Source organism: Thamnophis elegans, chromosome 1, assembly GCF_009769535.1.
Source record: "Thamnophis elegans isolate rThaEle1 chromosome 1, rThaEle1.pri, whole genome shotgun sequence".
Taxonomy (NCBI): Eukaryota; Metazoa; Chordata; class Lepidosauria; order Squamata; family Colubridae; genus Thamnophis; species Thamnophis elegans.
The window spans coordinates 84,953,662-84,978,389 of NC_045541.1; the positions used below are offsets into that span (position 1 = coordinate 84,953,662).

Here is a 24,728-nt window from a genome sequence, read left to right on the forward strand (position 1 = left end):
GTGAAATAGACATTCAAGTATCAAAACAAAAAAGTACAATTTTTGCATGTTTTTGAGATACATTTTCCCCTTCTCATCCCCCTACCATTATCCTGTTAGGTACTAAGAATTTATGCTAGGCTTGAACATTAAATATTGAATGTTTATTGCTTACACTGTTGCTACTAAAATAATTTCATTTTGTATTTCTAATTAATCTCTTCACTATTTTCCTAAAAATGTATTCTAAATGTCTAGTTCACCTTGCTATGTAATGTCTTGTATATAAGTGAGCCATCTGGTCAAATTTACTTAAACTCCTGTTATGGATATAGTTTTGCTGTTGCTGGATATTCTTCAATATTTTATAAAATTTGTTCTTATCCTGTATGTAGCATAAAACAAAAATCTTTTTGGAATTTATTTTTTTTTCAAATTTTATGTTTAATTTTTTTCTGAATGTTTTGATGTATATCCTTCCAATATCTTTGAAGTTTAGTTACATGACCATCACATATACATTTTTTAAACTTTAACGAGGGACATAGAAACTTTGCAAGTTCCTTATATAATTCCTTTAAACATCTTCCCTTGGTTAACGCTTCTTTCATTTTGTCTATTAATATATAAATTTTTTAGTCAGAAAAAAAAATCTTGGTTTCTACCGAAAATCATTATTTGTTCCAAAAATTATTCTCCAATTTGTTTTTTTAGTTAAAAAACATACTTAGCAAATGGTGGCTAAATATATATTTTAATTAAGTTACTTGTGAGCCCTGCAAAATAAACTTATGCTTCATACTGCCCAGATTGACCAATATTATCTGTGTTCTTCCACCACCCTTCCTCCCAGAGTTGTGCTGACAAATGGAGACTTTTGGCAACAGCACTATCAGAATTAATGATCAGAAATGAGATCATGGGGAAGGGAGGGATTTGAAAATGACAAAAATTGAAGGAATGACAAAAGAGGAGATAGAGAAATGAAGATAGAAAAGATAAGTGCCTGGGGGGGAAAATGGAGTAAGAGCAGATGTCTTCTCCAAATTTAGCTATTAGTAACATTATATTTCTTAACTTTCCTTCTCATCAGTCTAACTTTATGCCTACCCAATTATTTAAAAAATGTGGTTCCCAGCTGCCCCTCAGAATAGACTCTCCTTTGGACTGGCATTCCTGAAATTCCATTGAGGCTAACCGTGGTACGACTGAAATTAATTACAGTATTGAAAGAAAAGCGCTTCAAATTGTTGAGCAAAAGTTTCAAAAATGACATGTTTATTTTATCTATAGCCTTGTAAGTAGAAGAAAAGCGACATTTTAAATGTTGATTTATAAAATAAAGAGATGAGAATGATGGTTCTTTTACTCCAGCTTTGTCCCCTTTCCCAGATATAAATCAAATTAAATAATTTGTGTATGTGTGGACTTCCAGATGTATTGGAATCCAACTCTTGTGGCCATGCTGACGGGGGGTTGAGGGGAATATAATCTTAAGTATCTAAATCGACTGGGCCATGAAAAAGGCCCAGACCTAAATCATTTCAGGTAGTCCTCAACTTGGTGATTGATCTGTGGAAATGCCCCAATTCTGCTTTGTCCTTGCAGGCTGGACTCCAGGACCCTATAATGCTTGTTCTCCATAGTGAGGGGAGGATTTGTGACCTGTCCTTGCATTTGCAACTTTTGCAGAACTATAAAGCAGAGAAAAAGCTCTAGCAATTTTGGTTTCACCTAGTGACCATTTCGCTTAAGGATTGAGTTGCGGGTCTCGGTTATGGTCACTAAACAAAGATCATTTGTTTATGTAGGGCTGGTTTGAAGATTCTTTATAATATTGGGATTGGTGACTAGTTTTGGTATTGTGAAACCAGATAACAAACTTCACTGGCTGTTATTTATCATCATTAGCAGATAGCTTTGATAAATAAAGCTTTTCAGGGCTCAGGATTTTGTTATCTATCTCCCCGTGTCTGCTTGTAAGTTATGATCTTCTGATTAGGTATTTTTGATAGCACTACCATCATTATCGTCATTGAAAACCCATAGTAATAGCTTTTTGTGGTGTCAACCTGACCTGATCTTTCTCTTTTTGCTTTTAGAATTGACCCCCAGCCCTCGTCTCCTTTCATAAGATCCTGAAGACTGTGTCAGGCCTGGAAGCCATCTTTTGCATTGGGCTATCAGGCCTGCCACAATTAATGCTGTGGGAAAATGGGGGGGGGGGGTTTATATGGAGTATGGGAGATATATAGTCAAAATAACATTCCTTTCTCAGAGAGTCAAGGACACCTTGCCCTGCAGCTGTGATGATGTGACTGGGAGGTATCTCCAGTTGGGACGGTGCCTGATTGGACCATATGATGGGCATATGGGTGCTGGGCAGGGACTTGAACTTTCACTTGGGTGGAAGTTTTATTTATTTTTTCTTGCTTTTTTCTTGCTTTTAAAATTATTGTTAGCCACTTTCAGTTGTTTGGGAGTTTTTGATGATATGTATGTATGTATGTATGTGTATGTATGTATGTATGTATATATATATATATATATACACATACATACATACATACATATACACACACACACACACATACACACAACAATCATTGGATTTTAAATGTTATTGTAAAATTGGGGATTATGTAGGGAATATTATAATGGAGGATAAGATATAAGAAATTTTATTAATCAGTACTTCTTGTTTTCATTGTATTAAAAAGTGGAGGTGTCTTTGTAGATTGAACTAAATAATATAAATAATTGACTCCAGACTACTCTATACCAAATATATTACACACATATATTAAGCTTCTAGTCACTGTCTTTAATAGGAGTCTCATTATCAAACTCATGTGCTGTTACAGATGCTTGTAACTTAGATATCTAGATTAAGAGGGATGTAAGATGAAGATAAGTCTGTATCTTTGCTCTTCCTAGTGCTGGTCTATGATCATAAATAAAATTTTAAAAGCTTTTTTGCCTGGATAGGTGGAAATCCATGACATTTTGCTATCTTTAGTAGTCATACTTATTTTTCTTTCTTTTCTGCGTAAAAGACTCAATATCCAAAGATAATGTTATTGTACGTTTCATACATGTTATATCTAACTTGGCCCCAGTTGAGGAGACAAGTTCAAAAATGTTACCTAATCTGGTTCTCTATTAACTTTTCTAAATAGAAACTAAATCTCCATTCTCTTCCCCCCCCCCAAATTAAGCAGTGATGAGAAGTGACTTTTCTAACATATACTTCTACTACCTTCTATCATCTCTTAATTAGCTAGAATTAGTTTTGTCTATTCTATATTTGGTTAGAGAAATGGGAGAAACTGATAGATAATGTTTTTCCTAGCTTTGAATATTTCTGGGAACACAAAGCAAAAGCCCAGTTTATTTTACGTATATCAGTTTACATTCCAGTTTTCTGCTCAGAGGGTACTTAATACATCAAAGCAAAGTTAAGTAAGGCTTACTGCTATTTACAAGCATATTTGGAAGTTTTTTTGAAGTAGTTAAAAACACAAGTGATGTTAAATTGAACTAAGACACCTCTAGTCATAATTGTTACAGTAGATCAACATTATTTCCTTGATCTTGGTGGCTTCTCCCTTGTCTTCCTTTATATACAAAACTAAAATTAGCAACAATCAGCAAGCCAGCTTTGACAAACCATTTAGAATTAGAAATCCTATGATTTTGAGCTGGCTTTTGAATATTAAAGCCAGCTTGTGATGTTTAAAGTAAAGCTGCTTCTTCTACTTATGCGCTAGTCATTCTCGACTCTAAGGGGTGGTGCTCATCTTCGTTTCAAAGCCAAGGAGATAGCGCTGTCTGAAGACTTCTCCGTGGTCATGTGGCCGGCATGACTAAATACCAAAGGCACACGGAACACTGTTACCTTCCCACCAAAGGCGGTTCCTATTTTTCTACTTGCATTTTTACATGCTTTCAAACTGCTAGGTTGGCAGAAGCTGAGACAAGAAACGGGAGCTCACTCTGTTACACAGTGCTAGGGATTAGAGCTGCCGACCTTTCTGATCGACAAGCTCAGCATCTTAGCCACTGAGCCACCACGTCCCTAGCTTGTGATGTTTACTAACTCTAAAAATACAACTTTCCCTGAGGTTGCCAATCTTTTAAACCTTGAGGCATCCAAATATGTTGGACTAAATCTCACAGGCTTCTTTGGGAATGTGGAAGTTAGTGAAAAATATAGTTCATTGTAGACTGGAAAGATGAATTCATATACCTAATTTGATTTCTTTGTGTCAATTAATAGGCTTCTGCAAGAAAATGCTAGGTTTGTGATTAGCAAGAGTTTAGTTAATATGATAGTTGTTTTTAAGGGCTAAAACCAGGCTTGGGACTGAGGTGAAAACCAGAGGGCATGAGCCTGTTTGGTTAATTTTATAATTGTCAGTTGCAACCAGAAGACACGTCAGTGTTAATAAGCATGTTTTTGTAGCAAATTTTGTTTTTTATGTACCAAAAAGAAATGCTTGGTTTTGACACTGTGGTGTATAGTCTTAACACTATTCCAAGCATCAGACTTCTCTATTCCTTTAATTGCTTCATTCTAACCTCTAAGAGTAGTCACATTTAATTTCCCACTTCAACTTGGGTTTGCTTTTCAAAGATCTTCATTTCTGAAATGTGGGTTGATATTGACAAAGGACATCTTCTAAGAAATGTCAAAAGATAGATTTTAGTCACCACAACTTTATTTTGCACTGGTAATCTGCTGATGCAGCCTTTTAAACAATAGCAATAGCAGTAGACTTATATACCGCTTCATAGGCCTTTCAGGCCTCTCTAAGCGGTTTACAGAGAGTCAGCATATTGCCCCCAACAATCTGGGTCCTCATTTTACCCACCTCGGAAGGATGGAAGGCTGAGTCAACCCTGAGCCGGTGAGATTTGAACCGCCGAACTGCTGATCTAGCAGTAGCCTGCAGTGCTGCATTTAACCACTGCGCCACCTTGGCTCTCTTTTCATCCAGTTACTGCATTGTAGTAGTAGTATATAGTATCAGTATCTCTTCTTCGCTACCCTTATCTACTGCAGGGATGAAAAACAAAACGCAGCATCTCCTTTTGCTTAAAAAATAGTGTATGCGGTGTATTCTACTTTGCCATCTTCTTCAGTGGTACTGCAATGAATTGTTCTGGAGGGAGTAGTAGGTTGCTCTCTAAATGGAGGCCCCTGATCCCCATTGCTGTTAGGGAAAGGGCTATAGAACCTTTTCAAAATGAAAACCTTAATCTGTGGGCTTTCTATGAGCAATTCCTGAAAATATAAAATTAGCAGCCAAGTTCATTTTGAGGTCATGCACCTAGATTCTAAACCTGAGGAGCAAGGGATGTCTGATTTTTGTTGTTATGTGAACTGTTCTGGGAATCTCTCAAGATGAAATGTGGGGTATGGGCTTCAAATAAAGCTATAACTTGAAAAAAGGGCTAAGTTCAGGTTGAAGTCCAATTATAGATGAAAATTTCATGGTTTAAAATAATTAATTACAGTGGTTTAATAAATTAAGCCACATTTGTTAAGTGTTAAGTCTATCCTCACTTTGAACAAATGTACTTGGATACATGGATATTGTTGTAGGAGTCATGCTGGTCTGTGGTGGCAAAAAAATCAGGAGGAATCTTATAGCACCATTTTCTAACACATTTTATTAAGAAAGTACAATATTTCATGAGCTGCAGCATCTGATGATCTGAACTTACCTCACAAAGGCATATATGTGTCAATAAAATGTGTTTGTTGGAAAAAATGCTCCTTCTGATTTTTTTTTAGATATATGGAGAGGACCAAAATTGCCTTCTATTTAAATAGTGGAAAATAATTAAATATGGGTGAAAAACAGGTTTGTAGAAATTATCCATTCTACTTTCGTTGTGAATTTGGAACATTGTAAGAACCTAACAAGGCTTGCAAAGGCCTGACTTGGAATCCAGATCAGGAATGAAGTTTAGAAGAGTGAAATTTCACCCTGTCATTGTTTAGACTGGGGAAAACTCAAAATAGTTTAAAGTTGTTATAAATGTTATAACTATTTGTGTTGCAGTACAAGGGGAATGATGGACACTCCATTTTCTTCAATGAAAACGTACAACAAGCAATATCAGGCTATAAAAACTTCTTTTTAATTTGCCCTTTTCACTGCTTGAGATGTCATGCCCCAATAGTGAAACTTAGCAAAGAATGAAGCAAAGCATTTTTCTTTCAGTGTTTCTCAACTCTTTACAAACACTGTCACTGCCTGGATTTCAATCTATTTTGTCCACCAGTGTTAAAATCTGTTCCATATTAGCCCGATTCACCTTGGACTTGGGGTTTCAGGGAGATGCACTTCTAATAAGAATAGAGTAGAATAGTTGGAAGGGACCTTGGAGGTCTTCTAGTCCAACTCCTGCTTAGGCAGGAAACCCTACACGACTTCAGACAAATGGTTATCCACATTTTCTTAAAAACTTCCAGTGATGTAAATTGAGTGTTTTTGTAGGCAATATGATAATTTAATTAGGCTGAATTAAGATTAGGCATTCAGCTTGTTTGAGGCTGCAACTACAATCCTTTTGAAGTTCTGGCATGTGGTCCAGTAGAACCCATGAACCCAAGATTTTCCAATGGCAACAATAATCCATAAATCCTTGGTCTGCTACTCAGATGCTTCCTTTTCTAGAGAAACACAAATTTAATAGTCTAAACAGAACTAATTGTAGTTGTATTTAGAATTGGCTTTGAAAACTTTTCAGAAACTTTAGTAGGTTCAACATATGATAGTCATATCACCCCCACTTCTTTTCCAGATGCATTGGTGTGAATATCCTGCAGAATCGAAAGATAGCCAGATCTTTATTATTGGCATGTAGTGCACAATGACGTATGTTGCATGGAAGATGTAGTATGATTAGTACAAGGAATAATTACAGTGTAAAGATAATTGTAATTTAAACATGATAATAGTCCTACTTTGTTAAATTAGAGGTATAATTGAAATATCTGCAGAATTGTCTTTCCCAATAGAATTGGCCTGCTCTACTTCATTAAGGCCAGAAGGGACTTACTGTGGATCCCATCAGCCAAGAAATTTCGACTGATGTGATACAAGAAAAGAGCCTTCTCTGCCATTATGGCTCCAGCTGTTTGGAAAATCTTGCCATACAAAGTAAAATCCGAAGAGAATCTCTACCCTCAAACACAAAAAAATAAATATTAACTCTTACTTTTGACCTTGAAAAGATTTCCTACTTGATTTAATATAGACCTGTTTTGGTCACATGCAAGAATAAATATCCTCAAAGATGCCAAATAAAATTCTTTCAGTTTATAAGAATTACCTAGCTGGCATATTTGTAAACTAAAATAAAACCTTCTTTTTCAGAATAATTAAAGAAAGGAAAAACTATTGTAAAACAATGACTGTGGCTTATTCTCACCAGTGCTTGTGGGAAGATTGTGGTCTTTCCTTTTGTACATTTAAATGTGCCACTGACTACTATCCAAAATTACTAGATGTACAAAAATGAACAGAAAATAGCCTGTATTTAAACCCAAGGCTCTGCAACAGTCAGATTTGACAGGAAAGAGGTTCTTTAATAGTGTAGGGTAGTCATGTAGCAAGTGTCAATACCTCTTTAAAGCAGCTGCATATATTTCTCCGACTGTGGGGGTGCTCCTGCAGTTGCTCCCCAATCCCAGAAGAGATATGTTTGAATTCAGAAGTTGCCAACAGATGCTGTGATCATGTTCCAAAGGACCTTTTCTCTTTTGAATTGAAAGTGTGGCCTAAAAATACTTTCAAGCTAAAGTTTAAAAAAAAGGCACAGATCAAGAATTTATCTAAAAGTTATCTAATAGAAAACATTAAGTATACAGTAGCGGCCAAAACTGTGTAAACCTTTTGGAAAAAACGTACAATACTTCTGAGGTTTGACAGCTAATAACACCACTTTTTTGGGAGTAGTACCATAAACCTATATATCAATGGAAAGATAATTTAATCAAGAATGTAATGCAATAACTTTTATGAAGGGTTTTCTATTAGAATAGCAGTTATAAAGAAGAAAAGTGAAATACGTAGAAAAAATGAGATATACAAAAATTATCACCATGTCAATTAATACTTAGTTGGGTAACCTTTAGCATGAATTATGGCCTTGCAACATCTTCCCATGGAGTGAACCAAGTCTTTTAGTTCTGCAGCTGTTATAATGTGAAACCAAGATTGCTTCTATTAACTGGGTTTTATTGCTCTCTATATTTGGCTATAACTTTTCATAAAATACAAATAATTGAACAAACTTTGTTGCATTACATTCTTGATTAAATTATCTTTTCATTGGTATATAATTTTATGGCATTACTAAAGAAAGTGGTGTTATTAGCCATCAAACCTCAAAAATACACTTTTACCAAAAGGTTTCCAACAATTTTGGCCACTACTGTAAGCTTACTTGGAGCCCACTGGCCATTCAAGTGGAAGGAAGCATGTGTGTGTGTGTGTGTGTGTGTATGTGTATGTATATGTATATGTAATGTTCCCTTTTTGAAAAATGTCAGCTGACTATATATAGTACCTATGGAAGGATGTTTGTTGGACAAATGCACACACACACTTGATCTTAGCCAAAAGGCCAAGAAGCGATGGACAAATGCAGAAACAACTAGCACAGCCAATCCATAGAAACATTTCTAATCATTTTACCAAGAAATAAAATAGGGGGGGGGGGGAATCCATCTTGTAACCAATCGTTTTTTTCCTACTATAGGCTAGAAGGAGAAAAGTCAACAAGAATAATTTTGCTACACTTACAGAAACAACCACAAACTCAAATTTAGCAGGATTAGGTAGGCTACATCAAGGGGAAAACGCGCAGAAGCATAAGATTTTGAGAGTTGAGGAAAACAGTTACATTATCAAGAACAGTAAAAAAAAGTATTTTGTTCTCTTCTGGGCTTTTTTTGGAACATGGCTTGGTGGGGGTGGGGGTGAGTGAAGAGCTGTTTGGCAACTAGTCAGAGTTAGGAAAGTCCCTGAGTAATAACTCAATTTCTAAGCTAATTCTCTGATTAATTCAACATCTGTTCTGCTGGGTTTAGTCAAATCATTTTATTTTAATGACTCATTAGACCTTATTTGTTATTTATGGAGTCATGCACTAGGACTGTTCCTGATACAAGGAGACATTTACTAACATTGCTGTAAAAATGACTTTTGTTCATTTTTTTCTCCACTTTTACCAGGAATGCTTGTTTCTAGGTTGTTGCATCACTTTTTCAGGATCTGTATTATACTTCCAGAATAGTGGAAGTAGTTAGTTCAGAAGAAGTAGTGTTCCATGCTGGAGATGGGAAGTATTGAATTTTTCCAAGTATTTCAAAAGATAGCCGATCACATTTTAATAGCAGTTGTTTCCATGGGTCTCTGTGCTGTGGTCATTGAGTAGCATAAACCTCTTAAATATGTACAGCTATTACCTCAAATGATTCAAAACTTGCTTTTTTTGGGAGGGGGTTGAGTGTGCATTAGAGGCAAGTCCACAGTTGCATTTGTCTTGCTGGCCTCTAAAGGACATTCACACCTGCAGCCAAAAATAAAAACAACTGTTGTGTTAGACCGGTGATGGCGAACCAATGGCACGCGTACCACAGGCGGCACACATAGCCTTCTCTGCGGGCCAGCCATTGCCCAGCCCAGTTCCACCATGCATGCGCATGCACCTCCCGCCAGCCAACTGCTCTCCAGGTCTCTGCTGCACAAGCGTGGTGGGCAGGGCGCATCTGGGGGACACGCAGGCATATGTTTGGGGGGTGGGGCACATGTGGAGGACACACGGGTGCATGCGCAGAGGGCGCTTGCATTACATTTGGGGGGGGGCACACGCTTTGGGCACTTGGCACCAAAAATGTTCGCCATCACTGTGCTAGACCAATGCATTGTTTGGGGCCATTTTTTCTTGTTCAGTATGTATAGGTGGCAGAAAGTGATGGTGTTCCCTCTAGTTCCCTCTAGCTAAGCAACATGCTGCAGATTGCTTTTTTAAAACCTAGGTTAAGAATCCGAGGCAGGAAACAGGTTGTCTTTTGAAGTTTTTCTCTTGGAATAACTTGGAGTAGGTTCTTTGAAAATGTGGAATGGAAAATTGTAGGTGGCCATCATACTGGCTTTTATTTAACAAATATTTTAACTTTTGAATTAAAACAGCTGGGGAAAAGACTTTAAGCATGCTGAATCTGTGGTTGATTCTGAGTTCAAAACTTTGCGTGGAAATGTTTGCATTTTATGGAGTATTAGTAAATAATAAAGTATAAACAGCTTAATTGCATACACTTTTATTATTGCAACTAACAAAAAGGGAGTAAGAAACTCTGAGATATTACTAAATCTAGCAGAAACACATGATATGAGGCCTCAGTGACTCAGAAAAGCACCCAGAAGTATAGTCCCAGAGCCTTGGAAAGTTGCCACCAGATTGTAATTTTAATGAGAAAGAATAGGAAAGTTAGTGCATTTTGAAGAAGCACAACCATATTTCACAAAACATTCATATTTAATGAATGAATGAAAATTAAAGCTAACCCATTTTCTGTCCTAATTGTATTTTTCTTTTAGAAATGCAGCAGCCTACTCTTGCCCTTGATCCTAATCTTGCCCCAGCATTCCTGAGGGTATAGCATGTCTAAACATTTCTGCCCATCTGTTTTTTAAGTATAGTCTGTCATGTAAAAAGAAAAATAATATCTATGTATTTTATATTCAACTGCTATAACATTGATTCAGGTTGTGTGGCATTCATTTATACTAATTTATTAAAAATGGAAACACTGCCAGCCCATATCACTGGCTGCAGAATTAAACTGCAGTTTGTTAAAATAGAGAATGGGTTATAGTTTATAACATTTCAAAGCAGAATCCAGTTATTTTCCGGAGCGAGGGACAGGAGGCTCCAGTGGATGGTATTAACATGCCCAATTGGCCATGAGACTGGGATGAAGCTGAAGCCATGCCTCTATGCTCCACCCTTTACTTCCAGTTGCATCTCAGTCCGGCAAAAAAACAGACCTATTATTTTTCTCTCCTGTATTCCTTAGGAATCACTCTCTCCTTCTGCCAGTAAGTTGCCTGGTTGGGGCATTCTATTTCTGACCTCCAGGGACACTATTTGCCTTGCTAAAAGCTGGGAAGGCTCGGTTGCCATTGCGGCGAGCCGTTTGGAGCCGCGCCAGCCATGTGGCGGCAGCTCTGGTCCCTGAGCGATCCGGATTTCCAGCCCCACGGTCTCTCGTCGCTCTAAATTGATTGTGGGAGCTTTGGCAGCTGAAATAGATCCACAGCGACGCTGGGAAGAGCGCAAAGTCTTTTTGAGGCAGTGAGCTGTGGAACGGCGAAACGGCACGTGAGCATTTCTAGCCAAGAGAAACCTCAGCGGCAGTCCCTGAAGCCCGCCGAGCTCAGCGCTGGCATTGGGGCTGCCTGGGAGGTAAAAAGACAGCGTTCTTTTTACTTTTCCCTTTTTTCTTGCCTTGCTGCAGCTGAAGAGTGAAGAAGAGAGAGCATTGAGGAGGCTTCGCTTGGTGGTCCATGAATATTGCCATGGGGCAAATGGAGGAGGTGCAAAGGTCCCCTTCTCCCCCACCCTCCCCTGGGGAGGGCACCTCTTTCAGGCAGTGCTCTACAGCCTTGGCTAGGGCTCAAGTTAGTAGTGGTGGTGCAGTTTTTGGCTGATGCCATGTTGAATGCCATGAAGTTCCAGGGCAATGGTGTCATCCGTTACCTCTCGTCACCTTCTTTGGCTTCGGGGTTGGCAAGCGGACAACAAGTCAAAGTGGCAGCTTGCGTCAGCCGACTACACAGGGGGCTCTCTCTTTGGAACTGTCCTTGACCCGCTCCTCATGGAGGACAAGAATAATAAGAACGTGCTGCCCATTTTGGCAAAAAAGGTGGAGCAGAAGTCTACCCCATTCTACCACAAGTCCTCGTATCGCCCTCAGGAGCAGGAGGCTCAACAAAGCAGGTACTCTTTCCCCAGATTGGAGAGGCAGCCCGAGAAAAGTTACAACAAGGATAGGCCCCATTTCCAACAACAGAGTAAGCGCCCCTCCTTCGAGGAGGAGGTGGTCGCCGGGGCAAATAGGTCTCCGACCCCACCCATTGGTGGTTGCCTGGCTCTCTTCTGGGTGGAGATTTCCTCAGATGCTTGGGTGTTCAGCACGGTCACTCATGGGCTTCGGCTAGAGTTCCTCTCTATTTCCCCGAACTACTTCTGCACATTTTCCCCAACTCAAACATAGACAAGCGCAAGTGGATGTGCCAGGCTAGTAAACATGTGCTTGATATTGCCGCAATAGAACTGGTCCATTTGTACCAGGTGGGTCGGGGGTTCTATTCAAACTTGTTTCTTGTGCTGAAGGGGTTGGAGGGCTATTCTTGACTTGAAGCTCTTGAACCAATATCTAGTTTACCGCAAGTTCAAGATGGCCTCACTTAAGTTCATATTGGCGGGCATACGGGAGGGGGACTACAAGGCATTTATAGACCTCTCGGAGGCTTATCCCCATTCTCCCACTGCATAGGTGTTTCCTGCAGTTCTCCTATCTGGGGCACCATTACCAATACAGGGCCTTGCCCTTTGGGTTGTCATCCGCACTCAGGTCATTCACCAAGGTGCTGGTGGTTGTGGTGGCATTCTTGAGGGGTTTCCCCATTAGATTGCATTGCTACCTAGATGACATTCTTGTCCAGGGGGCATCCCCGGGTCAAACAAGGGCGGACCTTCTGCAAGTCATAGACACCCTTCAACGGTTAGGTTTTTCTGTTAACTTTGAGAAGAGTTCTCTCATCCCGTCCACTAAGATCCTACATTTGGGGGCTGTTATAGATTCCCGTTCAGGGAAGATTTTCCTCTCCCCAGATTGTAGGTCCAGTTTGGTTAAAAGTGTTAAGCAGGTCCGCAGGGATCATTATGTTCCCATAGCCCTTCTCTCCAGCTTGTTGGGAAACTCATATCCTGCATCGAGGTAGTACTGTGGGCACAGTGCGCCAGGACTGTGCAGTGGTGCCTCCTGCTGTTCCAGAGGGTCAATACTAGCAGCTCACTGGCCAAGGTCAAGGCCACCCCTCAAGTACTGATCTCCCTCAAGTGGTGGCTGTCCCCAGCCTTGCTCAAGGGGTGCGAGTTCAGGGACCAGGAGCACCTCATACTCACCACGGACGCCAGTCTGTTCAGCCGGGGGGCGACCCTGTGATCTCAGTTGGTGCAGGGTTGGTGGTCCTGGCAGGAGCTCCGACATAATATCAACTGGTTGGAGCTCCGGGCAATCCATCTGGCGCTTTGACACTTTCAGACCTCCATCGAGGGTCATCACATTCTGGTCCTCACCGACAATGTGGCGGTCAAGGCCCACATCAATCGGCAAGGTGGCACACATTCCAAGGCACTACATGCCGAGGTGATGTCGCTGGGCAGCCGGGCGGAGAAACACCTGCGGTCAATCCGGGTGGAGCACATCATGGGGATCGACAACCATCAGGCCGACTGGCTGAGTCGAGAGACGGTGGACAGTAGAGAGTGGAGCCTCTCCTTTGAGCATCTGCCAGGGTAGTTGAGAAGCTAGTAAGGGAACAGGCGGAGCTGATCCTGGTGACACCTCGCTGGCCGAAGAGGGCCTGGTTTGCAGATCTCATGACCCTGTCAGTGTGGCCTCCATGGCAGATCCCAGAAGGGGAGATAGAGTTGCACCAGGGAAAGCTAGTGCACCTGGAGCCATACTGGCTGCGACTATGTGGAGATTGAGCAGGAGCGCCTGAGGGAGGCTCACTTGTCGCTGCGAGTGATTAGAACTATAGAGGCCTCGCGCAGACAATCTAGTACGAGGATCTATGACTCCACCTGGGTTTCCTTCGTGGCCTGGTGTCAGGCAAACCCAGGTGGTGCCCACCAGGGCCTCAGTCCCACAAGTCCTGGACTTGTCGGTCGATCTTGTGCCGGGGTTTCCCAGGAGGTGGTATCAATATCCAGGGCCTTGAAGGAGTCTTTCAATGTGTCTTTGTATAGTTTCCTTTGTCCCCCGTATGATCGCTTTCCTTGAGGCAGCTCACCATAGAGGAGCTGTTTGGGGATGTGATGGTCTATCATCCTTGCAACATGGCCTGCCCAGTGTGGCTTTCATCAGCAGGGTGTGAACTGATGGCAGGCAGAGACTCTGGAGAGGACTGTATAACTATATTGCCTTCAATGAAATACTCTATTGAGGTAGCCTATGGTTTGGATAGAAAGTGTATTCTTTTATGGCAGCCATCCCTATATACAGCAACCCCACCCCCAATCTCTCTGTATAAAAAGACATTGCCTTTCTACCCCTCAAGGCACTCTGCACAGACTGAACAATTGGGAATCTCAATTTCATAAAGGTCTCTAATGGCATTCAGGTAGACACTGGACGGGACATCTCTGTAGGCCTTCCCTTTTCGCCCTGGTGTAGCAGAAAAAGTCCATTGGGTTGTTAGGGAAACTACCTGTTAGATCCATGATCTGTTAGCTTCCAGGGTTGGCTCATGTGAAGGATCCAGATGCTTGTAAGTGCATCCTTTAGTCTTCTCAATGGCTTTTGATACTCGTGGACACGATATTCTTTTGGATCAGCTCAGTGGATTGGGAACATAAAGGATTGTATTGAAATTATTTTCTTTTCTCCTTCAGGATTGGAGTCATGCTGGTAGATTGGTTGATGGTTTCACAATAACTTTGGGGTTTAATGTGCTTCTTTTTTCTTCTTTTTCTGCAGTCGTACTTCGTTACAGATTATGATCCCACAATTGAAGACTCCTACACAAAACAATGTGTAATAGACGAAAGAGCAGCAAGATTAGACAGTAAGTTTTTATTCATTTTTGTCCCTCTATAGAATTTGTATTGGGCGTGGAATGTTTATTTAAGGACCGGATCCATTTTCATTATTTGTATTCACTTCTTTAATTGTTCCTCTCTTGAGTTTCTGTAAGCATGTAGAGCTCTATATCCATGGAAGGAGCAGCATATTAGCTCCATTTCTCCTCTACAATTATTTTCTATAGTTCTTCACATGCAGAACTTAAATCCATGTAACCTTCTACCACCTATGTGTAGAATTATTATAGGATGGAGAAAACTTCATGTTTGCTTTCCCACAAAGTCATGTTAGCGTTAATTTTTAAAGATTAAATAACGTATGTGTGGTATGTCAGGGAAATATCCCCTATTGTACCTCCCAACATTTGACTGTTTGGAGTTTCCTCTTTGTTGACTTTCAATATTGCAGTTAATCTGGAGACAAAATTTAAAAGAAGCATTGGAGTGTGTAACAGAAAGGCATGGGAGGAGACATGTTTAGTTTAAGAGAACATGACCTTAGTTTTTAAAAATAATTTAAACTATAGTTAATGCATGGAGGTTGTAAAAAATGTATTTTTAGGTAGGAAAACTAACCAGTCTTTTTTTAGTTCTAGATACAGCAGGCCAAGAAGAATTTGGAGCTATGCGGGAACAGTATATGAGGACTGGAGAAGGCTTTCTGCTTGTCTTTTCAGTCACAGATAGAGGAAGGTAATGGAAGTTTGCATGAGAGCTATCATATCTACTGTGGCTAGAATAAATCAACATGGATTACTTAGGAGTATTTGGCCCTGGTTTTCAACACAGTGAATTAATTTTTCTGCAAAGATCCATAGAAATGTCTGACTAACTGAGCTCAAACAAGAAAATGTTGGATCTAGTTTTCTTGAGTGTAGCTTTACCAGCCCACAAAAAGATTGTTTTGAGGCAGGACAAGAAGCAATGGAAACTAATTAAGGAGAGAAGCAACCTAGAACTAAGGAGAAATTTCCTAACAGTTAGAACAATCAGTGGAACAACTTGCCTCCAGAAGTTTCTGAATGCTCCAACAATGGAAGTTTTAAAGAAGAGATTGGACAACCATTTGTCTGAAATAGTATAGGGTTTCCTGTCAGAGCAGGGGGCCGGACTAAAAGACCTCCAAGGTCCCTTCCAACTCTGTTATTCTGTTAAGGATTGTGAGATGACAGAACTAATAGCCTGGATAGTTCTTAACAGTTTTTCTTCTCTTATTTCTCTTATTTCCTAGTTTTGAAGAAATTTATAAATTTCAAAGACAAATTCTTAGAGTAAAAGATCGTGATGAGTTCCCTATGATTCTAGTTGGAAACAAAGCTGACCTGGACCATCAGAGACAGGTAAGAATTTGGTAGGAACAAAATGCCAAAAAGAATGTGATTTTTAAAAAATGCTATTATAGAAGAATATATGGCAATGGGTTCAGTTCTTGACATCTCCAGATAGAATGCTCCATTTGAAACTCTGAAGGCGTACTGCTCTATTTTTTTAGGAGGTTAACCTCTTGATGGATTAATTATTTGCTACCAAGTTGGTGTCAACTTTTAGCAACCACATTCTGGCCCAAAATAGATCAAACTAGCTTGCTCTGCAATTAAGACGTTTCATACTTAAATATTTAGATAGGAAGCCATTCTTCCTAATTTATGAAAGCATTTCTACATTAAATCAACTTCTTCTCTGAGCAACTGCCATTTGAATGTTATTCAGGACAATATCTAAGCGATGAGACAATTATCATGACATCATTATTAAGGCATGAGTCTCTTTCCAATTATGTTTCCAGCATTTCCGATACCAACAATTACTCATAGCATTAGAGACTGAGAATTGTTTTTCCTTCATAGTAGTAATAACCCTTTCAGAAAATTGATTTATTAGAATATAACTGAAAGAGAAGTTATTTTGAAACAAACAGCATGTAAAGAGGAAGTCATTTAGCAATAGGGATGAAAAATAGGAACCTGGGTACTTGAGAGACCGCCTGCTGCCAATTACCTCCCATAGACCTGTTAGATTGCACAGGGTCGGCCTCCTCCGGGTTCTGTCTACCAGCCAATGCCATCTGGCTACCACCCGGGGGAGGGCCTTCTCTGTAGCAGCTCTGGCCCTTTGGAATGAACTCCCCGCGGAGATTCGGACCCTCACCTCTCTCCAGGCCTTCCGGAAAGCCGTCAAAACCTGGCTGTGCCAGCAGGCCTGGGGTTGATGAGTTCCCCTCCCCTCTTGACTTGTATGGCTGTATGACTCTTGTGTATTTTAATTACGTGTATTGTGTTTGTATCCCCTTTTCCCCTTTCGAGTTGTTCGCCACCCTGAGTCCCTCCCGGAGAAGGGCGGCATACAAATAAACTAAATCTAAATCTAAAAAGAGTAGAAACATCCTGTCAGTGAAAGTAGCTGGCATTTACGGGAGGTGCCCCTGTTCCCCTTTCCCCATCAACAGCCAGCATCCTGGATGCTTTGTTGAAGTGATGTCCCAGGTGCCATGACAACATCATGAAAATGCCATACAATATATGGTGGATGGTATATAGTACATAACTTGTACATGATGCACATGACATCACTTGCTCTCCTCCCCCTGAATATCATGTCCATTCGTACGTTACCATGTCTGTTATCACATCACCATGTCCATTATTAACTGGCCACTGATATAGAATGCTGTTATGTCTGAGTGTAGCACTTATATAGCATAATTTCTCATAACAAATTGGCTATTAGGCTTCATTAGTTATCTTTGCTTAGTGTCTTGTGGATTCAAATTAAAAAGCCTTTTAACTGATCAAAAAATTAATCACAGTTGATGGGAGAAATTACAAGCAAGCATAAGAATTTGTTCTCTGGTGAGGACAGAGCCCGAATTAGCTACTGTGGTTACCCAAACACATTGGTGTTTGCTATTACATACAGCATATCTTTTCTTTATGTACTTAGGTAACACAGGAGGAAGGTCAGCAATTAGCACGGCAGTTGAAAGTAACCTATATGGAAGCTTCAGCAAAAATACGGCTCAACGTAGATCAAGCTTTTCATGAACTTGTCCGAGTTATAAGGTAAACCTTGAATTGCAAATGCATAGAAATTCACTTTAACTTTTTTTTCTTTAAAAAATTAGATTTTCTTCCTTTCTCTTTCCATTTTATTATTTGTGGAGTTTATTCTTTGTTTTATATACAGAGAGGGCCAAAGTCATAGGTAAAATTGTCATGTTTTGGGGAAAAAATACTAAACCTAGTGTAAGGTGCAGATGAATTCTCTTTATTAGCAGAAGGTATGTTATTTCAGGTATAGTAATCTCAACAGTATTAGCTTCTGTGTCTCAGGTAAATAATTTGCCCAGAGTTACAGGATGCTTTTTTCTTTAGATAATATAATGACTCCATTTCAGTAATATAACTCTGCAATGGATCAAAATAAACAGGTTTTTTTTTCAAATCAGTTTTCAGTTCATTTTTAATCAGTTTCTTTAAAGAGAGTGCTTATTTTTTCTATTAACATGACATTCTTTGGAAAATTATTTTTGTTCACAAGTCCCAATTTGAAAGATGGAACTTTTCTCAAATTTGGAATCTCTTTTCTTTGCCATCCTTGTTTTTTGATATTAATGTTATCAGTAAAAAAATGCCTGCTGCTAAATACTTTGAATATACCAGAGACGGTTTTTAATTAATGTTATCATATTTTTATCATATCCATATTGTTGGCATTACTGAATTTATACTTCTGCTAAGATTATTTTTAATTAAGTCTTTGATATGACATCTCACATAGAAAGTCCAAACTGGGTTACATAAACAATAATATCGTTCTAATATCAAGCAGAATAAAAATAAAATGAAGAACTGTCCATTCAGATAGCAGTAGCAGGGGGGGAGTTAATGGCTAAAAAGGTTTTTAACAGATGTCTTTCTATAAAGGAATATGCTAGCATGGATTATCTTCTTGCTACTTCCCCCAGCTATTATTTTGTGATAGGATGGTTCTGTGATTGAATGGTGATATCAATCTGGGTCTTCGCAGTCTGAGTCCAAAATATTGGAAATCCAATGTCCTGTCCTTTGAAATATGACCACAAAAGTTAAGCCTGGAACATATGAGTTGAGCATGCCAACTAAATATTGGCAGGACATGCTATAGTATAAGAGAGGAAGCTAGAATGGAAACATTCCGGATATTGCTGACAAGGCGTGCTGTACAAAATGTGAACAAATATCTAAATAGCCCATCTCAGTTATACCCATTAGTGTGAAAAAAAATCACTTCCATCCACTTTACTTTTATGCGGGTGCAAAGTGCTGTAATTAGCCTGGGCTCAATGGATTCCAGGTGGACTTTAGAAAAGCAAGGCAGGAAGAAAATTGACTCATTTGAGCTGTGGTGCTGGAGGAGTCTCCTATGTACTCCTTGGATAGCAAAGGTGACTAACAAGCAAGTACTGGAATACCTAACATCAGTTATGTCACTGGAAGGCAAAATCACAAAACTGTGTCCCACTTATTTTGGGCCATGTCATGCGGGGGAATTCACTGGAGAAAGCAGTTAGGTGCAGAAGAGTTAGTGGTAAAAGGAAACTAGCGGTAAAAGGAAACCAGGCCACTGAAGAACATGGACACCATCAAAGCTAACACCAGCCAAAGCATAGAACAATTCAAAGAAGTAGCGCAAGATCGGAAGATGTGGAGGGACCTGACCCATGGAATCATCAAGATTTGGGCATGACTAAATGGATAACATCTTCATCAACAGATTCTTAAAATTAAATTTCACTCCCATTTTCGGGGGATGGTTGCATGAGCGGAAACCTGGCTGTCAGCCCTTGGGCTGCCATTTGCGTGGCAAGCAGGTCTAACATCGCATCACTGCCGCAACTGATCCCATGCTTACCACAGCGTCCCGACAGTCAGTTACCCTACGACTCCTGTTCTCCCACTGGTTCATCTTGCCTGCCCCTCTCAGGCTCTGGGTGCTCGGAATGGCATGGGACTTTTGGTGCCTATAGCAGCGCAGTGGACTTTGGGGCTCCATGTTTGATCCTTTTGCCCCAACTGGCTCTGGTGATGTCATCGGCAGAGTGCCGCAGCAGCCCTGTAGCGGATGCATTTCTCGGTTTGCTGGAGATTGCCTGGATGGACCCTGCCCCTCCTCTGTCTGGCGGGACCCGCCTGGATAGCTCTCACTCCTCGGCCATCTGTGGGCAGGGTGGCTGTTCTATTTGTGGACAGTCTGCGGGACACTGGTTCTCTTTGGGTGGGGGTGTAGGTAATGGGTGGTGGCGTCATCACTGGGGGACAGGGAGGGGTGTGGTTTATGGGTGGATATGGGTGGGGTTGAGAGTATATATTACAGTGGTGTGGTTAACCAGGTTAGAACTGACTTTGAATATTTGCCTTTGTGCTATTCGTCACCTGGTGCCGGTTATTGCAAGTTTTGGCAACATTAGAGATAAAGCGTTTACAATACCAGCCTGCTTCTCTGTGTCCTTGACAAACGCTAGAACGTAACACTGGCATTGGTCTGTGTGATCCAATCAGAGACAGCTGGAGCAATGCATAAGCTAAGCAGACTTATAGGTGGAACTATATAAGATTGAAGCCCTAAGTCTTATCTGATTTTTTTTCTTTCATAGGAAATTTCAAGAACAAGAATGTCCTCCTTCACCAGAGCCAACGAGGAAGGAGAAGGACAAGAAAGGGTGCCACTGTGTCATCGTCTGAAGATCCTTTAAAACAAGCTATCGACTGCCAGATTAATTCTCCTCACTTTTCTTCCTGTGTGTCTTGATGTTTTGTCTTGCTTTATGTGTGCATGTTGTATAAATGGTCACCAAAATAGCCTTAGTTGGAAAGAATCAGACTGGTCCAGACCTAGAAGACACCTTAGTCATCTCACATCAGAGGTCACTACACTAAGGCTTCTTTTAATACTCCCAAATTCTTTTTCCTTACGTCAAGAAACTTGCACTTTGTGGAGTTTTATTCACAATGGACAAAAAGTAGTTTTAGGAGTCTATTGAAGTCAAGATTAAAATGGCTGTATGGGTATCCCCCTCCTCCCCCCAGTGAGATCTTTGTTGATCATACTCAAGAGAGAGAGAGAAAGAGTTCTCTAATCAATATGTAGAGTATTTTTTTAAAAAGTAGGTTTGGAGGTTTTTCCCTTTAGATTAGGCAACAAAATTCAGCCTGCCTTACAGGAAGCCAATACACTGAATTTCATTGGCAAGGTTTTGTGTTACAGCTCTTGTTTATGCTGTAGTTTTCTCCAGTGCTCAACTCTCTACTGTATTTATTTTATGGCTCCAGTAATAGCTACAGGATTATTAGTATTACAGCTTTATGGCCAAATACCTGGGCTCATTATGGACTGGAGCATTTTAGTTTTAAATAATGTTACATCATGGTTTGGAATAAAATTGTGTCTTCCTTTTGTATTTCCAAGTAGGAGATTCCAGAAAAGTTAATCTGTAGCTTTTGTTTTTCATGTAATATAAAAAGAGGATTTTGCTCTTTCCATTGTCAGATGATTAAATGTTTTTTGCTATATACTTTTATACATTATTTTCTTATCAAACTAGTTAACAAGTATTTTTATATGTTTGTAAGCAAATATGCTTTCACAGCATAAGTTGTGTATATGTAAAGATGAGTATTTAATTCTCACAGTATACTTTCAACTGATGGAACTACGTAATGCAAGATTTGTAGAACTGTGGTAGAACCTCTTTCTTGTTCCAGCTTTACTGAATGATGGCAGGCAGATGTCTTGCCCAATATACAGTAACCATTATCGTATCATGTTTTTTCAAAACACCTTCCGTATGCTTCACAAATGACTGACCATTATGTAACTATTAAACTGTACAAGTGTTTAACTGAATGTTCAGTTCAGTGGGTGATATCCAACTTTAAAGTATGCTGTGGTTAAGAATTTTGGATTTACTCTGTGGGACTACATACTTAGTGGGATTGATAGTTTGCCATTTTCTGAAATTGTGAACGAGTGCCGTAGTGATTATTTCACAAAGTTTGGTTATTTGATTATTCAGTATAGTCTTAAGTAACATTAGACTTTAAAACTATAATTGACAGGTCCACAATGGAAAGGTGAAAAAGACCTCAGATAACCATTTTCCGGCTGAAATTACTTAAAAAGCAAGCCAACCAGAATGTTCCAAATTCACCCATAATATAAAACAGGGCAGAGTTGCTTTATAATTTAAATTATGTTGTGAGCATAAACTAAACAAATTATTGAAACAGAACTTGAGCATAAAACATTTTAGAACTGCACACACATTCACAGCACAATTGCAGATGGAGGCCATAGTTCTCCTTAACAGAGCTTCTGGTACTGTAGTTACGTATTTATAAAATAAGTAAAACCTCCGTTCTCTTCACCATCAGGGACACGTCCATATAATTTGGGCAACAGTATGGAAATGATGTGGCATTGCTGCTTCCTGAGATGTTTAACTTTTCAGACCAAAACGCACTCTATTACTGCATTTCCTGATAGTCTTTCCTACAAGGACTAACCAGATTTGATCCTGCTTAACTTTTTGAAATCAGCTAATGTCAGCCAAGTGAGTACATGTAAGCTGTCATTTACAAAACAAAAGTTAAATGGAGCAAGCAGGATGAATTTAGAAACATTTGCTCTTTTTGTAATGAGAGCAAACAGTGGCAAAATAAATCAGATAAATCAGGAATCTTTTATCTACCAGATTCCTGGTGTTTTGCTCTTTCTTGATGAGTAACTGATTGATGTAAACATTAAAGTGCACAATTATATTGAAATCCCATGTTTGTTTGTTTTTGGCTTTCCTGTACTGATGATTGTCAGTAATACGTTTTCCCAATGTTGCAAAATCAATTATCTCATTACAGTGATTGTAGAACTTTAAGAAAACATTGTGCAAACTTTATAGACTGCAGAAAAATCTGCTTCATGTGATGGCTTAACAATAATGTCTTCTCCTTTCCTTTGTTCCATCCCAAAGCTCTGAGCACCTATCCACAACCAAGTAAATCAGGCCTAATCAATGTGGCTTTATTAGAACGTTGCTATGTTGCAAAAATATAAATTTTTTATAAAACTGCCTGTGTTGATGATTCTCTGCTGTCTTTGAATATACTTTGAGGAAAGGTTAGGACTCTCATCATTTTTCATAGGTATTATCCACTGAATTAAAAAAAAAATCAATTGCAATTTTAATTCCCAGGAAGAAAAGTTGATAGTTTGATAAACTTGTCTGAATTGGTGTAAGGTTTCCTGCCTAAGCAGGGGGTCAGACTAGAAGACATTCAAGGTCCCTTCCAACTCTGTTATTTTAAATTCCAAATCCCTTCTAGTTATAGAGGTGATGATTTAATGTATGTTCAAAACACACTGCCCAATCTCCAGCAGGAAGAAGCTGAGAAACTTGACATTTTATAATGATCAGTCGAATTCTATGTGAATCTAGATTTTTGGATTTCAGCTCAAGAAAAGAAAAATCTGTATCATTAAAAATAAATCCAGGCATTGTTTTTGCACATTGGAGCCAAAAATTATGAAATATAAAGGAAACAGATGCAAGAAAAGATGGGAAACAAAAAAAAAGCAAAATATTTATTTTGGTTCCTAATCTACACCCGATTCCTACTTTTTATCACTGTCTTTTTAAAATTTCACCTCATCTATAAAGCCCTTGAAAATCTCAATCCATTCCCCAGCTAATTAAGGCAGTAGATATAAAATGTCATTTATAAGTGTTTTTGCTTAGTCTTGCCTTCAATAAAGTATAGATTGTAGCCTTATAAAGGCAGGAACCAATCATTCTGCTACTCTTATTTTACAACATTCTATCTGTTGATGGTATGATGTAACAGTAACAGTAATAAAGTTAAAGTAAAATCTGCTTTGTAGATTTTACAGAAATATTGGTGCTCCCTGTACACATACAAAAAAATCTTACTATCTTTACTTTGTAACTCAGCGTGATCAGATTGGCTGTGAGAAAATCCTCTTTTTTTAAAAAAAAAAAAAAGTGTATTTTGAATCATGGAAAAATGACTGTAATCTGAGGAATTAAATTCTTGAAAGCACTGGCTTTTTAGCTGGAAAAATATACTGGTGGGTGTTTTTTCCCTTGTCTATTAGTCTCCCAGACTTGCAAGATTGATGTCAGCCTTCCCAAGTAAACCAGACCAAAAAGATGATCAGATAAGCTAATTATATTTCATTGTAACACCACATTAACGCAATCTTGCAAGGTCTTAAGTATACAAATCTTCTACTGGCCTCCTTTACTGAAAAAGGGGTGAGATACTAGGATCTTTCTGAGCCTCTTTCTCTTATTATGCAGCTGCAGGCAATGTCCTCTCTTATCTGACTGTTCCCTAGGCAGCATCTTGTCTCAAGGTCTTTCTCACATAGATAAAAGCAATGGTCTTTGCATTGTAGATTGTGCTGGGAACTCTGACTCAACTGTTCTTATAAGTGTTGACATTTGAATCAACTATTTGTCCAGCAGAGGGGGTTTAAACATACAGCAGACAGAAACAGTCTCTTAATTGGAATCCAGGAACAAACTTAGCTGCCAGTTACCGGTATTTTTTTTTTTTTTACTGTTTGTAGTTCTAGTCCAGGGGAATGGAAGGAGGACAGTGTAAACTGGTCAGCAACTGCATTAAGTATGTTTGTAAGACAACTACATCAAAAGTAAAGTTATATTGCTTAAATAAGTCAAAGCACCAGGATGGTTTTCCTTTCTTTTTTAAAAAAATGCCTTTTTTCATTAAATAGTGAAGGTGCTTGGATCCATTCTTCAAGAACTATCTTTAAGAAGAACAATGGCAGTGTCA

At 39.3% G+C, this 24,728-nt stretch overlaps 1 protein-coding gene across 1 annotated transcript in view; it reads left to right on the forward strand.

Moving 5' to 3' along the window:
• The window catches only part of RRAS2 (RAS related 2), a 42,353-nt gene extending 18,607 nt beyond the window's left edge, over positions 1–23,746 (forward strand). Inside the window, exons 2-6 of the mRNA XM_032222862.1 lie at positions 14,774–14,861; positions 15,468–15,570; positions 16,109–16,217; positions 17,818–17,936; positions 20,510–23,746. Of these exons, the coding sequence (XP_032078753.1) occupies positions 14,774–14,861; positions 15,468–15,570; positions 16,109–16,217; positions 17,818–17,936; positions 20,510–20,597 (507 nt within the window). The 3' untranslated portion in view covers positions 20,598–23,746. The remainder of the gene's footprint in view (positions 1–14,773; positions 14,862–15,467; positions 15,571–16,108; positions 16,218–17,817; positions 17,937–20,509) is intronic.
• The last annotated feature ends 982 nt before the right edge of the window (positions 23,747–24,728 follow it).